The 16,474-nt window shown below is 47.8% G+C and overlaps 2 protein-coding genes across 2 annotated transcripts; both read right to left on the reverse strand.

The window, feature by feature from the left end:
* Nucleotides 1–32: 32 nt before the first annotated feature.
* Nucleotides 33–1,945, reverse strand: LOC119766286. Its single transcript, XM_038250736.1, has 2 exons — nt 763–1,945; nt 33–700 (listed from the first exon to the last, which is right to left on the reverse strand). Exons 1-2 carry the CDS (start codon nt 1,943–1,945, stop codon nt 33–35), a joined length of 1,851 nt encoding a protein of 616 aa, XP_038106664.1.
* Nucleotides 1,946–6,829: 4,884 nt separating this feature from the next.
* LOC6041395 (small subunit processome component 20 homolog) lies at nt 6,830–15,566 on the reverse strand. The gene is made up of 8 exons (XM_001850607.2): nt 15,393–15,566; nt 15,000–15,286; nt 13,830–14,941; nt 12,444–13,774; nt 11,320–12,376; nt 8,525–11,036; nt 8,297–8,462; nt 6,830–8,235 (listed from the first exon to the last, which is right to left on the reverse strand). Exons 1-8 carry the CDS (start codon nt 15,435–15,437, stop codon nt 6,892–6,894), a joined length of 7,854 nt encoding a protein of 2,617 aa, XP_001850659.2. The 5' UTR covers nt 15,438–15,566; the 3' UTR covers nt 6,830–6,891.
* Nucleotides 15,567–16,474: the final 908 nt, after the last annotated feature.

Below are 16,474 nucleotides of genomic sequence, written 5' to 3' on the forward strand. Positions count from 1 at the left end.
GACGCGCCCAGGTCACTCTTGCGCTCGTTGAACTAAAGACGAACAACAATCCTCCCGTCTGGCTTCCGACTGTACGTGCTCCGGAAGTGCTCGAGACTTTCTTCAGCCGTCGACGTCACCGGTCGCCGCAGATCTTCGACTCCTTCGATCTCCCAAAACCGGTTCAGCAGCTTGTTCAGCTCTTCGTCCTCGTGCACGGTGCAAAACGTACGAGCGATCACTGGTGTACATTCTGACATCACACCACCGACCACCCAGCCCAGTTCCGTGTCTCTGAGCGATGGAAGGTTTGCCGCCAGCGTGATTCTCTTCGCCTTCATGAGATCCCAAAATATGCCAGCTCCGAGCAGCATGTCGACTCGGCCACGCTGGTTGAAGTTAGGATCCGCAAGTTCAACCTCTGGTGGCAAGTTCCACCCAGCGATGTCGATCGTCTTCACCGGCACGTCGCCAGTGATCTTCGGGGCCACCAGGAGCTCGAGGTCGGCAGCAAAGTTGCCAACGCTGGACTTGACCTTCGCGCGCACCAGGTGACTGATTCTGGTCGTTCCCCCGTTCAATCCGCTGACCTGGTAATCAGCCCGTTCCTTTTTGCTCGCCAACAGGTTAGCGAAGCGCTCGGTCACGAAATGGTTCTGTGAACACGAGTCAATCAGCGCCCTACACAGGTAGGGTACGCTGCCAGCGCCGTAAACCAGCACTACAGCCGTCGAGAGTAGAGTTTGCTTCCTTGGGCCTAGGATGTGGTGCAGAGTGTCAGACCTTCGCCAGACTGGGACGATCCCGCCGTGGCTGGTGGAACGGATTGAGTGCGGCCTTCTGCGCTGGGATTCTGGGCAACTGTTGACGCCGTGTTGGCAGCCGGTTCCTGCTTCTTTGGCCCGTCGGTGTGAAGCAGGGTATGGTGCCGCTTGCTGCACTTCTGGCACGAGTTCGTCGACGTGCACCCATCGGTGCGGTGCCCCTTCCTCAGACAATTAAAGCACAGGCCATGCTTCCGCAAGTGGCTGTACCTCTCGTTCACACTTTTCAGCTTGAACTGCTCACACTTAATCAATTCGTGATCCTGGTTACACACTGAACACTTTGCTTCGCTGGCCACCACCAGCGTTTTCGTTTTCGTTACCGAACGTTGCGGTTTCACTTTATCACTTTCACTGTTCTGCTCCAGCTTATCCGTGAGTCTGCGCTTCTCCTTCAGGAACGTGATCGTGGCCTCGTACGTCGGCAACACACCCGCCTTCTGGGTTGCTTCCCATGCTCTGCGCGTTTCCTTGTCCATTCTGGAGGCCAGCAGGTTCACGACCATCTGCTCCCCCAGTCCGTCGACCGGGAGGTTCAGTTTCTTCAGGGCTTCAGTGTTCTTCACGCAGATGTCAATGACCTTCCGGAGCTCTGCGGCGTTGTCACGGGTGATCTTCGGCAGCGCGAAGATGTTGTCAATGTGCCGATCGATGATCGCACGTTTGTCCTCGTACAGCTCCTCCAAGACAGCCCACGCCGCGCCATAATCATTATTGTTAATCATTTCCTGATCGATGACGCCAGCTGCCTTGCCGATCAGCGCGTCCCGGAGATGGTACAGCTTGATCGCCGGTGCCTCGTTGGTGTATCGCGCCATGATGTTTTGGAACATGGACTTTAACGAGTACCACGTCTCATAGGTACCGTCAAACTTCGGGAGTGGCACACTCAACGGCGGGAGGTAGTTTTGCAAAGCGGCGTTCGCGGCAGCAACCGGAACCAGGGCAGCATTCGCTACGGGTTTGGACACTTCGTCCAACAAATTGTTGAGCTCGACGACCAACATATTGTGCAGCATCTCGAACTCCTCGTACTGGCTCTCGTGTACCTTTTTCTGATCTTCCGAGAGACCCAGCGCGTAGATCTCGTGCTGGAACCCGTTGTATTCGGAGTAGCAGGCCTGGTCGGTTTCCAGGTGCATCTTGAGGAAGTTCACTTTACGCAAGTTCGGGTTTATCGTCCCGGCACGTTGCGTAAGAGCGGTCTTCAGGCGCGTGAGCTTCCCTTTCAATGCCCTCTCTGCTGAACGAGCACCTTCAACCTTTCCTCCATTTCTCGGATTTTCTGTTTCCGACGCTGCTCTTCCAGTTGCTTCTTCACTGGGGTCACTTCTTTTTTCGTGTCGTCACCGCTTTCGTGTTCTTCCTCTTGCACTTCCGGATTCTTCTTGGGCGTTTTCTTCTTCTTCTTTTTCCCGCTTTTAGGAGTACGCGGCAGAGTCATGCTTTTCCATGCTCTTTTTTTCACAAGAAAGGTGCTACGCCCCAAGCCGGAAGAGTCTTTCTCGTCACGTGGCTACTACGCGCAGCGAACCACTCCGAGTCGTTTTTTCGCACGCGGATCCCAAGGGCCGGTTTTCGCACTTTATTTCTTCCGGAATCGTCAAACGTTTCTTTTCGGACTGCTCTACTGCCGCCCGTCCACTGACTTCCGGAATAAAGCACTTTCTCGCGCGTGGGTGCTACGCTCCGCGCCCCACGCCTTCACTCGCAAACACTTCGCTCGCGAAAGTTCGATTCGGATTTCCCCACCGGTTAATCCGTCACTCCCGGACACTACTTCAGCTATCCGGCCATGAAGGACCAAAATGTTCTCTAAAAACTTCGCGAATTTCAAGCGGACTGTATTTTTCAATTCAAATTTTCGTCAGAGAGAAAAAACGCGCGTGCCTTCTGTGCGAGCGACAAGTAAAAACTTAAGGTAGCTTTATTTCAAGGTTATAGTAAAAGGTAGGAACAAAAACAGAAAAGTTGTGCACGCTAAACTGGAAACCCTAATTTTACGACTAACAACCCCAACGGACTCGATTGCCCGGGTTTCGAGCTTGGAGTACTTTATCCCGTTACGCACCAGAAGTGCAACTCCTCCCCCTCGAGCAACATCCGGTGAGTTACGGTCCGCGCGAACAATGGTGTAGCTTTCGTGGTACACCGAGTTGTTGAGCTGCAGCCAGGTCTCCGTGATTGCTGCGATGTCGATTTCGCGAGCTTCGAGGAAGTGGAAAAATTCCACAACCTTGTTGCGAATGGAACGGCAGTTCCAATTCATCACCTTCAGCGAGCTAAGGTTGGCCATTATAAACAAACTTGATAATGAGCTCGCTGAGGGCGAGGAATTGCATGGCCTTCGACTGGCAATTCGAAAGCCTAGTGAAGAGTTCACTTGCTAGGAACATGAATTCCTCGACGGTGAACAAGGTTGACGACTCGGGCTGGCCCTGCACGGCTTGCGAGTACGAGACCCCAGGATTCGCGATGCTGCCGAGCAGCTGGCTCAAGTCGCCACCCTGTGGCCTGGGGGCAGGCGCAGGAACTGCAGCACCTTCGGAAGGTTGCTTTTGCTGGCGGGACTCGTCTTCTTCTTTGCCTTCAAGTCCTGCAGGTACTTGAGGCGGGTGGGGCAACCCTTGTAGTTCGCTGTGTGGTTTTGGCTGCAGTTAGCACAGCGGATTTGTGAGCGGTCGTCGTTGACCACGACGTCGGCTCGCGCGGGGAGTACGCATGCGGTCGTCTGGTGGCGCTCGCCACACTTTACGCACTTGGCCTCCAGATGGCAGTTTCTCATCCAGTGCCCGTACTGCTGGCACCGGAAACATTGGACAACATCCGACTTCTTCTTGGAGTGGTGCCTCCAGCGAACGATGACGTTGAACAGGGCCTTGATCTGTTGCAGCTCCTGGAGATTCATCGTTCCTTTCTCAAACTGCAGCAGGTACAGCGCGTAGTCGCCGTGTTTCGACTTCCCCATCTGGCGGACGCTGGTGGGGCGCAGAAAAACACTTTCGAGTTCCAGTTTTACGTCTTCGACGGGAAACACAGGCAGCCCGGAAAGAACCATTTTTACCGGTGTTTCGTCGCTGGTTCCATGGGTATAAAACTGGACGTCGGAATTTTTCCATGTACTCACCACAGCAGTGAAGTGAATTTTAGTCGACACCCTGATCTGGATGTAGCCTTTGTTTACCCGCAGGTGGTAGTCGTCGATGCCCAGCTGGGTTGTTGACAAAAGCCGGTTGAGTGTTGGGACACTGGAACCGTAGACAAAGATCGGCGGACATCTCACCTTGGTGGGTACAGGGACCGGGTTTTTCACAACATTACCAACGGCAGCACCACTACCAGCGGCAGCAGTTTCCCCATCGCCGCCATTGTTGTTGTTCTCCTCATCGTCGCCGGAGATGTCGAAGTCGAGCGCCTCGTACTGGTTAAACGTCGGGAAACCACCAGTGCCTCCTCCGGGTTTGGTGAAAGAACGATTGTTGAGCTGGTCCGAAGTCGACGAGATTCCGCCGAGCGAATTCCTTCGATGGCGCCTCGAAAAAGCGGGGTCGTCACGGCGATTTCCTGCTGCTGTTTGCACATTCCCCCTATGTTTACATTCAGTAAAAAAAAAAGCAACATTCCCCCCATGTTTAACAAATCAACTTTATTACTCATTTTTTATAGGGTTCGCAGACCGTCAATATTTATGGCTCATTGGTAAGGTCTGATAAAAAACCTATTCAACGATAGTTCGCATGGAAGTTTCAGACAATGTTTCTATCACAATATCTGAAATCCAGCCTCCAAAAAGTGTATAAATAACACTTAAGTGCTAATATCTTTTGATATGGTTATCAGATCATCGATGTTCTAGGCTTATTTGGAAGGTCTTTCAATTATCTAAGTAACGACAGGTCGCTTGATGGACCCGGACATCATTTTCATTGAAATATATGAGATTCGGCCTCCAAAAAATGTATAAATAACACTTAAGTGCTGATAACTTTTGATAGGGTTGTCAGATCTTCGATGTACAGTAGTTGTTCGGTAACTGGGCTGAGAACGTAGCCCAGTCACCGAATGTTGCTCGTTAACTGGGCTGAACAAAAAAAAACGAGGGGACCACCGATGAATAATATTTCCAGATGAAATATAAAAATAAAAGTTACTCAAATTTATTTAAAATTTTACTTTTCATATTTCTTTACTTGTAACTTGAAAATAAACAAAAGTTTGAAAAAAGTTCTTTTATTTATTGAATATGATTTTTGCATCCATTAACCCTTCGGTCATTTTGGTTTGTTTTGGTTTTTTTTACAATTGCCTGCTTTTTAACTGGGCTACGCTGCCGTTCTACGCATAATTGTCCCATGTCAGTTTTTGACAATTTTGACTTTATGCCATTTTTAAGTTTAGTCTGATGTGTACTTTAAGAAAAACACATAAAATCTGATACTTTGTTCGGAAACTCATCAAAAACAACACCAAGTCTGTTTGTCCCATCGTTAAACTTCTACGCATAATTGTCCCACCAAGTATTTTCTTACACGGAATCATTAGTTTTACTAAGCATTATGCCTTGTTTACCTGTTGTATAGCAAGAGAAACACAAATAATGGTGATAAACTGCTAACTGGGATGATTAGGGACACATAGGGCGAATAGGAACCCACGGGACAATTATGCGTAGAAACAAAGAAATCGGTCGAAAAATTTCAATTGCGTTTTTCTCAGTTGCACTTTTTTGAACATGGGACAATTATGCGTAGAACGGCAGTACGGCCCAGTTAAAAAGCAGCCCAGTTAAACAACGCCCAGTTACCGAACAACTACTGTATTAGGCTCATTTGAAAGGTATATTTAAATTATCTAACTAACGACGGGTTGCATAAGGGACCTAGACATCATTTTCATTGAAATATTTAAGATCCGGGCAAAAACACAGTTAAGTTGATTCAATGCCATTCATGGTAGAATCAACGCAATAATTTTGTTGATATTTCCAAAAGGGTTTGACAAAATACACAGAGTAGATTCAACTCAAAATTTTGAGTTGTTTCAATTGGATTTGAGATCTGTTTCAACAAAAAATCTTCAAGTGTTGTTTCAAACAGGCCTGATTTTTTTCGTGAAGTAATTGTGAAAATGGTTAGCGATTTCGAGCCGGAAACCGTGGTGTAGGGGCGAGCGTGATTGTCTCTCAACCAGTCGGCCGGAGTTTAATCCCAGACGGTCCCGGTGGCATTTTTCGAGACGAGATTTGTCTGATCACGCCTTCCGTCGGACAGGGAAGTAAATGTTGGCCCTGGTCTAACCTAGTCGTTAGTTCAATCCAGGTGTAGGAGTCGTCTCCCTGGGTCCTGTCCAAAGTCCTGTCTCGGTGGAGTCGCTGGCAGGTAGTTGGACTAACAATCCAAAGGTCGTCAGTTCGAATTCCGAGGTGGATGGGGAAGCTTAGGTGTAGGTTTGCAATTCTGCCCATTGCAGTTTTGGACAATTTTGACTTTATGACATTTTTAAGTTTAGTTTGCTGTGTACATACTTTAAGAAAAACACATAAATTCGCAACTCATTAAAAACTTAGTGTTCTGTTTGTCCCATCGTTAAACTTCTACGCATAATTGTTTCAACAAATTTTTTCTTACACGGAATCATAAGTTTTACTAAGCATAATGTCTTGTTTACCAGTTGTATAGCAAGGTGATCACAAATAAGGGTGATATATAATAGCAGTTCAGTTAGGGCGATCAGGGACACATATGGGGCGAGTAGGAACCCACGGGACAATTATGCGTAGAAACACAGGAATCGGTCGAAAAATTTCAATCGCGTTCTTCTCAGTTGCACATTTTTGAACATGGGACAATTATGCGTAGAACGGCAGAAATTCCTCAACAATCAAGCCTGAGGACACCCAGTTTCGAGCAGGAATCTCGCAATCGAGTACGCCAAGGCAAAATGCTGTAGAGCGAACAATTTGATTTGATTTTTTGGTTAGAGATTTAAAATGGAGTTGTGAAATGGAATCAGAAATCCATAAGGCATTCGTTTCAAACATATATTTTATTCACATTAAGAATAAAACAAAACAATGAACCAGACCAGCCTATTTGTCGAAAAGATCCTCAATGCGTCGTTGTTTCGTTTTTCTACTACTCGGTCCTCTGTTGTTCCTATCTCCCGCACCGTTGAAGGTCGCTTCTTGTTTTCGCTTCTTGGTCAGCATCTTTCGCCTTTTACCATCGAACTTGCGCTTTTGAGCGAGCATGGGATTATTGATCTTCTCCAAAGCTATCATCTGCTGGCGCTCGAGCCGTTTCGCCTGCAGTCCTGATTGCACTTTGAGGCGGATCTTGTCGTACCGTTCGTCGCCAATCTTGGCCTTGATTTGCCGTCCCAGCCTGACCACGATCTCCTTGAGGTTCGGATCCAGATGATCCTCGTCGCTAAGCTCGCGTTCCACCGGAGATATTATCGATGGCGTCAGCGCTAGCAGCATGTCCTCGTCAAGCAGCTCAACCAGCGCTTCGATGAAGTGGAACAGATGCTGTCGCAGAGCGCTGCTTTTGGGCGCTTTCGTGATTTCGCTCTGGATTACGTAACGAACTCGTCGTATCAACCAGGGCAGGTTCACTGCTTTGGAGTTGGTGGCCTCAGTCGCCGTCACTGGGACCTCCTTTAAACAGTTTGCGATTAAGAGCATGCTCTCCGTAACAAGGGACGCCGTTTCATCGTCAGTTTCCGCCGGTATCAGCTGGGTGCACAGGTCCAACGTGAGTGATTTCAGTTCCTTGATGGGGTTGCAGTAGATAAATTGTCGAGAGCCGGAGTGCTCGTCGCCGTTCAAAATTTGGCCCACCAGTTCAGAATCGAGCGATCGTAGTATTACGACGAGCAGTTTCAACGAGCCACATCGAACCCACTGATGATCGTGGCTTAGCAGAAGCTGGAGGTTGTACGCAAGTTCGTCAAGGGAGTTGTCGTATTTTTCGTTGGACAACAACTCTGGACACGTTTCGACAATTTTGATGAAGGCGTTTAGGGTTTGCACCAGCGAGTGATCCTTGAGTTTCTGCTTGCTGCCTTGCGTATCATCCTCGGCTGTCGACAGTTTCATCCGAACAAATTTCCCCACTCCAGCCGATTCGACGTCGGAAACCGAAAGAAGCAAGGCGGGAAGTAGTTTGTCTAACCTCTCGTTGAAAGCTTTTTGCTCCACGTTTACCATCCGGATGGTGAGCTGAGCGGCCAGTTCGCGGTGCTGAAGTTTTCTGTCGGCGAGCATTTCCAACGCAAGGCTGAACAGTTCATCCCGGTGCGCTTTTGGGACTCGCGCGAGCAAGACTTCAATACATTGCGCGACCAAGGCACGAACCTCGGAGAATTCCTCGTTCACCAACCGGATGCCAACGGTCAGGAACAGGAAGGTGGCCTTTTTGTTGAGGACGTTCTGAAAAGACGAGATGGCAACTAGAAAAAAGGCAGTTGATAACGCGTGAGTTGTCGTTTACCATTGGGAAGGACTTGATCGCCATCAGCAGCATCTGTACGGCCGACTCTCGTCCCCCAACTTCTTCGTAGTCAAGCTGGCTGACGAAAAACTGAACCGTTTGCTCGACGTTATTTCCGAGTGGATAGTTCATCAGATATTCAAGCACAACCTGTCGGCATTCTTCCCTGTAATCAATTAAAACTTATTAGCAAAAAAAGACGACGTTGAAATGCTTCAAACCTCCTACCTTATCTTAGCATTGGAATTTGTGATGCTAAGTGTGGAAACCTGCTTGATGACCGAGGACATTTCGCGCGCAATCAGCTTTCTGGCCAGAATGGACCGCAGCAAGATCAGCGTCATCGTTTGCCGGTCCGGATGGTGCAGATCTTGCTCGACGTACAGCAGCAGTGTTTTGAGTTGATCCTCGCTGAGCGTGAAATATTTTACAAACTTTAGCAACGCCACAACGGCTTTGAAGCTGCATTTTACGAGCTGGAAGTTTTCGTCGTTCTTGGCCACGACGGCCGTCGCGTATTTGTGCAGCAGCAGGAACACGCTGTCGGTTATTTTGGCAACGCTTTGCTGCACGCTGGACAAATCGAGCTTGCTTGCCCAAATGGAGGAAAAAATTTTCAGCGAAAGGACGGTGACTTTGGTGTGGTTGCTGTTCAGCGATTCCACCAGAATGGGTACCAACGGTTCCAGGTACGACCTGTAGCCATCGACGAGCGTTTGTTTCTGTTTGATAAGCGTGAGCAGAATATCGAGTCCCATTTCCACAAACACGTGAGCGTTCGTCTTTGAGCTTGTGACGAGCGCGATTTGGTTGAACGCGCCGCGTCGTTTCGGTTCGGCCGGTATGATGTAAATGTCCGGTCCTCTAAATTTGGCCTTGTCCTTTGACTTTGGCGTCCTAGATCCTTTCTCTTCGCCATTGGCTAGCGTTGGAATGCTCTCTGACGTGACTCCATGCACAAATATCAGCAACGATTCGACACTTATGTTTTCATTGGCGTTCATTCCTTCGGATATTTTGCCCAGCGCTTCTTCAATTTTGGATACAACCTTTCGCGAGATTGCTTTGGCGATTATATCTTTGAACGGGAGGATCAAATCGAGAGTCGACTTTTCACTCATGCGTTTTGCCAAGATGTTCAAAATGAGAAAACTTTTCTTGCTCGGTTTTGCCTCCGGCGTTTTTCCCTTGACGGATCCAAGTTCCTTCTCCTCGGCAAGCGTTCCAAAAATATCGTTGATACACAGACTCACCACTTTTTGCAGGATGTTGTCCACCATTTCCGTTGTCAACGCATCCTTTAGGGCGTCCAGGATGGTGTGCACCGTGGCCATCAGTACGTGCACTTGGAAGCCTCGTTTCAGGATTGCGGCAAGGTTATCAAGCGCCATCGGCAGGAACGTCGGCCCCACTGATTGCAGCATGCTTCGTAGCGTTTCGCGGGCCACATTTCGTACCTGTTTCAGTCGTGACTTAAGAAAATTAATCACACGAATCAACAATTTGGGCAAGTTGCGCTCTATCATCCAGGTGGGCAGCTTCTGGAGCAGTTTCACAATGGCAATCGCAACCGGAATCTTCAACATTTCCTCCTTTTCACGCTTGTAACGGTCTTTTCGCTCATTCAACTTGATACCATCTGGAATCTCGCTGTAGTTGATTGCCGAAAACAGATCCGGAATCAAAAACGAAGAAATATCCCTGACAATCGTTCCTGTCACTTCTTTTGCGGCTTCCTTTTCCGGCATTTGTTCTTCCACTGCCTCATCTTCGCCATCCTCGTCATCGCTTTCCTCGTTCTTTTCAGCAGCCACCTGCACGGTTCCGTTCATATCGCATACGTCTGCGGCGTCCATCGTGGACAAATCAAAGTGAAAATTGTCCAACAGTCCAGTCACCACTTTGATCAACTGCTTCCGGTACTCCAGCGAGTGTTTCATCTTGTACAAGTTTTGCTTCAGCAATGCTTTGTAGCTCGGCCACGGCAGAAACCGGGCCACGGTGGCCACACAGTTACCGGCGGCCTCCGTAAGCTTCGACTTTTTCCGGTACTTTTCGTTGCCCAGGTACGACGACACGATCGGCAGCACAAAGTTCACTAACGTGTGCGTAGAAGGCGGTACGGCAAATTTGGGAACCACCTTGCAGAACCGGTTCAGCGCACGCCTATGGCGATGGATTTGCAGATGGGTAATATTATCAAAGAAGTCAATCTCGCGATCTTCTCGGCTTGTCAACTGGTGTAAATCGGCAAAGACGCCACAAACAGTGGAGCATTCCCGTGCCAAATCTCCCAACAGCTGGATGCTTTCGTTCCGAGTCGTATCATTCTTGTCCTTAATGCCTTTCATCAACGCAGCCAAAATCACCCGATCGATCAGATAGCGCAAATCGTCCTTCCAATCTGACTCCCCCTCGTACCGTTTGATCGCCCCAATCACAATCTTCCGCAGGCACTGATTTGCGTTGTCCCGGATTGCCAAGTCCTTGTCGGTTTTCAGAAAGAAAAAGCATTGATGCACCAGCAGAATTGTCTGCTCAAGGTCGACCACGTGACCTGCCTGGATGGATTTATCGATCGCGCGGAACGTGTTCAGTCGACGCTCAAAGTCGGGCTGGTCGAGCCACCGGCGGTCCATTGCGTTCATATTCGCAACGTGCTGGGCGCATTCGATTGTTGCGGCACGGCCTGATTTTTTGGCGCTCAGCTCGATCAACCGGCAGATGATCTTTCGGACCTCTGTAATAGAAAACATGGGATCGTTGAATCTCCAATGTTTTGCTGTTGGGCTGAATATCACATGTAGGCAACTCGTAAAAGCATAAGCATGAAACTATTTGGCAACTATTTTCGAAACAACTGATAACTAATTATCAAAACCCACGGCATCGAAAGGTTCCACTTCTTACTTGTGTTGTTCGATTGTTCCCATATGCCTAAACGTGTTGTTCGAAGTCTCCCTACCTACATGTGATGATCAATAAGACCAACAAAATAAAGTTTAATTTTCTTTTTCACTTACCCAAATCCCTCACCCTCTCCAGCAGTATTCCCAGCTGACGCAGGTACCTTTCCGGCCGCGAGATTTGCCCCATCAGTGCGTACAGTGCCGTGTGCATCTGCAGCACGACTTCGGCGTCCACGTTCGGGACGGCTATCTTTTTGACGGTCATCGGAAGCAGCAAACTCGTCAGCGTATCGCACAACATGAGGTCCTCTTTGGCGTGTTTCGCCACGTGTGACAGTATCAGCAGCAGGTCCTTGTTGATTGAACGTTTGCGCTTCATGACCCGTTCGACGTGCGCAAGTAGAAGCGTAAAGTAAGGCTGAAGTAATTGCGAACCTTGATCTGCGTCGGGCGCCGTGTCGGCGGCGATCATGGAGACGGCCATTCGGCACACCTCTTGGCAAATGGTATCGCTGGCCTTTTCCCCGGAAAGGAGGTTCGTAACGCGCATGAGCGGGGAAGATTCGGAGTCTTTAGTTTTGACTAACAACGGGTAGTAACGCGAATGTTTGCTCCAAACCATGAACAACTTCAGCAGCGGGGTTGGCGAATGAATGCAATCGCTCTCGAACCGTTCCAGCTGTGGCCATACGTACACGTGGAAGACCGTTTCCGTTTCCGCATCCGTCCATTCGTGGCTAACAAAATGGTCATAAAAGTGTACCAAATTAAGCAAAGCTTGCGATTTGAGCTGTTTCACGGCGGAATGATCCATGCGCAGAAGAATTGTGTCCATGCATAGCTTGATGTGCAGCAAGTACTGGACAAAGTTTGCATCCTTCAGCCCGGCAAACTGATCGCGTATGCTGTCGATCATCTTCATGAGGACCTGGATCCGGTGCACGGGAAGGTCGTCTTCGAAGCACCGATCGCTCGCCTCGATGAATTTGTACGTCTCGAGGGGATCTTTTTGGAGCAGCTTCTCAAAGTATTCAAAAGACATGCTGATGAAATGTTTGATTTCGTCTTCGCGGAAATTTCCAACGAACCGCAGCAAAACGCTCTTCAACTCCGGTGGCGTTACTTTCTGTGTGATTTTCGTGTGAACAATCTTCATTAGCAGCGGTACCACCTGAAATGTACAATAATCTTATTAGAATTTGTTTCACTTTCACAGCTAGATGGCGTCGCATATGAACCTCCGCTCTATGTTCATCCTGAACGACACACCGCAGCCCGCCGACATCATCCCTGAAAAAAGTCTGAATCTCCTGCTTCACCGTCTTGTCCGCGGTCAGGCGGTACAGGTTGTCTTTGTACGGCGTCAGCGCCGGATTGCTGTAGGTAAAGATACAATCCAGGGCAAGTTTCTGCACCTCAAAGCAACGATGGACGACCAGTTCCTCGTAGAAGGCGTACAGTTGCTTGGATCTGAAGATTGTTTTGGGGTTTCTGATTTTGGCAAAGATGTTCAGATATGCGATGAGGATTTTTTGAGTGGCCTTTGGCGTGGCGGCATTCTGTTGTTCAGACTGGGTCTGCTTGACACGATATTCGCTCCCGACAAAGTTGAAGAAAGCGCCCACAATGTCACGGTTCTTCGCTTCGAATATCCGGTTGAATTTTGAGAGTGCATCAAGCAGCTTGACGCGGTAGTTTACGAAATCGATTTTCACCGCGGAACTGTTCCAAAATTGACACTCCAGTTCGTACAGAAGCCTTGGTTGGTCCTGGTCCACGTTGGACGAGTGCACTTCGCCCGATTTTACAACAATTTCCAGTACATCGTCCAGTTGCGTCTTGTACGGCACCCAAAAATCTCCCACGGCAAATTCATCCGCGTAGGTTTGCAACACTTCGCATGAGGGTTCCCAAAGTAGCTTGAAATTCACTGAAAACAGTGCTAAAACGTAACGCAACGCATCGATACGGAACGCTTCGTCGCCGTTGAGCTTCTGGAAAAGGTCGGTATTGAACTCGAGCTTCTTCAACAACATCACTTGCTCTCGGTAAGTGTGGATCGTTGACTCTTCGCTTTCTATCGCGTGCAACAACTCGAACAGGTTGTGGCTTTCACCGGCAATGGTCAGCCGGTCAAGATGATTGAACAGCGTGAAGCAGTGTGTCACCAGCAGGCGGATTTTGTGTTGAACCGATGCGAGGAATGGCCGTAAGCTAGCGTGGACAGCGCTGAACAACGAATCGCTCAGCAGTTGTTGTTTGGACGCGTGGAGTTTTGCGAGGCACAAATTAACGATGTTTATCAGTGATTCCTTTTGAGGAGTTATGATCGGTAACAGCTGATAGATAGTCTCCAGGAGAATGTCTGTAATGCCATTGTCAAGGTTAACCAAGCACTGGATCAGCAAGCTCAACATAAAATACTGATGATCATCCGGATTATTCCGCAGATTGCTCAACACAGCTCGAACGTGACTCTTGAGACTACGTTCAATCACGACGTCACATTCCCAATCCACCAAGTGCGGCAAAAGTATCAAAGCCATGGAAAACTCACTTCCCGTCTTATCTGAAAAGATGTTTGTTCATTAGATAGAATCGTTATAAATCTGAAACCATCTCACCATTCAAGCTGCTAGTAATAAAGTCTCTAGCTTCGCTCGACCTCAGCTTTATTGGAAACTGTTTCCAATCGGCCAGCGACATTCCGTGGATGCAAACGGGTGATTTCTTCATGACGACTTGAGTCAGCAGGTGCAAGCTGTCCGTGTCGAGATGTTTTTCGAAATATTTCAGATAATCTGGCCAAATGAGAACCTCAAACATCGGATATTCGGCGACGCCCAGCACAAACTGTTCAAACACGGCGCGAGACGCGGATCCGATGGTCATGATATTCTTCGATAGCCGGCTCGCATCTAGTTGAGTAAGTTTGGCATGCTTCGAGAGCATCAGCAGGATAACGATTTTGCTAACGCTAGCCAAAACTTGCTCCGACTTGGTGCGGTTAATAATCTTCACCAGATGTCCTACTAGCGTTGAAGTGTTGGCCACGCATCTTCCGTGCTGATATTCCACGACAATTCCCATCAGCTGTAGAATATGATCGAGAGCGCTTTCGTTGCTTACGGCTCCATCTTCCGGTACTAAATTATCAATTGCTTGATAGACGGTAGTCCAGAATGGTTGCAGATGTGCACTGGAAATTGCTTCCAGCATATCGGTCACGGTTTGCACCAAAACTTCAAACAGAATATCCGGATCAAATCCGGCCTTTCCATCCGCTGGTTCTTGCATCGCCTCCAGCAACAGCAACTGCCAGCACTTTTGTGCACAGCTATGAAATGCCTGATTGACGCCTCGCATTATCTCAAACAGCAGCCTTCCGCACCCGTTGGTCGTTGAGGGATCTCGCTTGACCGCCGCCGTAATCATGTTGAGCAGCTCACGCTTGTTTTTCACATCACGTGCAATGAAGCTGAAGCATTCGGCAGCGAAATTCGTTATATGAAGTGGGCTCGATTCACCCAACAGTTTCACAACGCGCTCAAACACCAAGTCGAGCTTTTTTCGCAGAAATCCTCGCAGGACTTTGAACAGAAACGCCAAACACATCAACGTCCACTCGAGCTGGTCGGGATCCTTGCTGTCTAGTCTCATAATCAACTTGTCGAAAAAGCGCAGGAAATATGGACAAAACTCCTCCCTCAAATCTTTAGCCAGCACGACTACGAACCTAAAATAAGCAAATCGTTAGTAAAAGGCCTTAAACAAAACCTATCTCATCCATTTACTCCAGCAAAGCCTGCAAGGAATGGTTCGTGGCGTTGTCCAGGCACTGTAGCACGTGTTCCAGGACAAACTCTTTGCGGTGCAGCAACTGGGGTAAGGTTATCAACCCCCGGACCGGCGCCTGGAACCGCTGTTGGTACTCTTCCGTCAGGTTCAGGGAACTCCAATTCTGGATCGTTTGATGGAAGCACGACTGATTTTCGTCAAGTGCTTCGTTCTCATGCTCTACGTAGTACAACGCGGACCGCCGGATGTCCACTTCCGAAATCCGCTCGGCGAAGGTTTTGAACTGAAATGATAAAAACATTCCGCACACACATAACCTCAGTTTGTTCCGGCGCTGCAAAACGTGCCCTCATTTCTGAAAATCAATTTGCTCTGGTAAAGCAACTCACCTGAAAATCATTTTTAGCCTTGTGCTTCAAAGGTCGGTTCTTCATTGTGTTTCTTGTTTTAACATGAATCTATGTCCCAAATAATAGACTATTCTGGTAAATTTTCACGCACGTCTCACTAGCGACATGACGAACGTGGAGACGAATCAACATAAATGTTTTTGTTTTTGACAGTTTTTGACGCAGCACTCGGTTTTGGTTACACGCTAACGAGGAACCAAATAACTTTTTATACACGTGAAAATTTGAGTACACGCTCAATTATCTTTACTTATTTTCGTGTGAGTGTGCACTAGAGACCCTAAATAGGGAGACTGGTCTAAGCTGGCTAAATCGATCTGGCAACGTATGTTTTGAGCTTGGCAATTTTTTGTTGCACGACTTTGGCAATAGAGTTATCTACGTGCGCATGTATTGCGTGTTTGTACACGAAGGGTTTTTAGGATAAAATTTGTACCCGCCAGCAAAAACAAATGGTAACCCGCATAGTCAACAACCATACAGTCACCATTTGTCGAATGATTTTTCCTAAATGATCTTGATAATACACCAAATAGGGTGCAACCGTACATTTTCCATTCCCCAAACAATCTTACAATTTATTAAATAGGTCGTTAGGTTATGTTACAATACATTTTTACAAGGGATTTTTTTCGTGGATCATAGTCATACCGTACCCCAAACTGTTCAATTTTTATTTTATGTGAACCGTACCACAAATTAATAAAATATGATTTTAAATGGTAAACTGCTTTACCGACACTTACCGACACCATTTGAAAAGGAGGAGCCAAAAATAAACTCTACAAATGTTCTGGGAACTATGGATTTAACGGGAATGGTAAGTATATGATTATTAATGGTTAGCGTTTTTTTGTAATGTCCGGGATTTGTTACCGCTTGATGATGATGTCTCCTGTTGATTCTTCCGTTGTGCTGCCGCCTTATCTAATTGAGCTATCTCAGTTACATTACGTTTGGCGGTTTAAAATGCATTTTATTATGAAATGTGGCCTCAAAATTTATCATAAATATATCGTAACATGTATGGTAGAACCATACAAATAAATTATAGACCAATC

The sequence above is a fragment of the Culex quinquefasciatus genome, chromosome 2, assembly GCF_015732765.1.
Source record: "Culex quinquefasciatus strain JHB chromosome 2, VPISU_Cqui_1.0_pri_paternal, whole genome shotgun sequence".
Lineage (NCBI taxonomy): Eukaryota > Metazoa > Arthropoda > Insecta > Diptera > Culicidae > Culex > Culex quinquefasciatus.

Excerpts from the sequence above, each read along its gene's own strand:
- LOC119766286 (XM_038250736.1), bottom strand. The coding sequence starts at position 1,945 with ATGCACCTGGAAACCGACCAGGCCTGCTACTCCGAATACAACGGGTTC. Across the intron at positions 701-762 it reads ATCGTCCCAGTCTGGCGAAG|TGCTGGTTTACGGCGCTGGC; the intron begins GTCTGACACTCT and ends CGACGGCTGTAG.
- LOC6041395 (XM_001850607.2), bottom strand. The coding sequence starts at position 15,437 with ATGAAGAACCGACCTTTGAAGCACAAGGCTAAAAATGATTTTCAG. Across the intron at positions 12,377-12,443 it reads AGGATGAACATAGAGCGGAG|GTGGTACCGCTGCTAATGAA; the intron begins GTTCATATGCGA and ends TGTACATTTCAG. Across the intron at positions 8,463-8,524 it reads AATTCCAATGCTAAGATAAG|GGAAGAATGCCGACAGGTTG; the intron begins GTAGGAGGTTTG and ends AATTGATTACAG.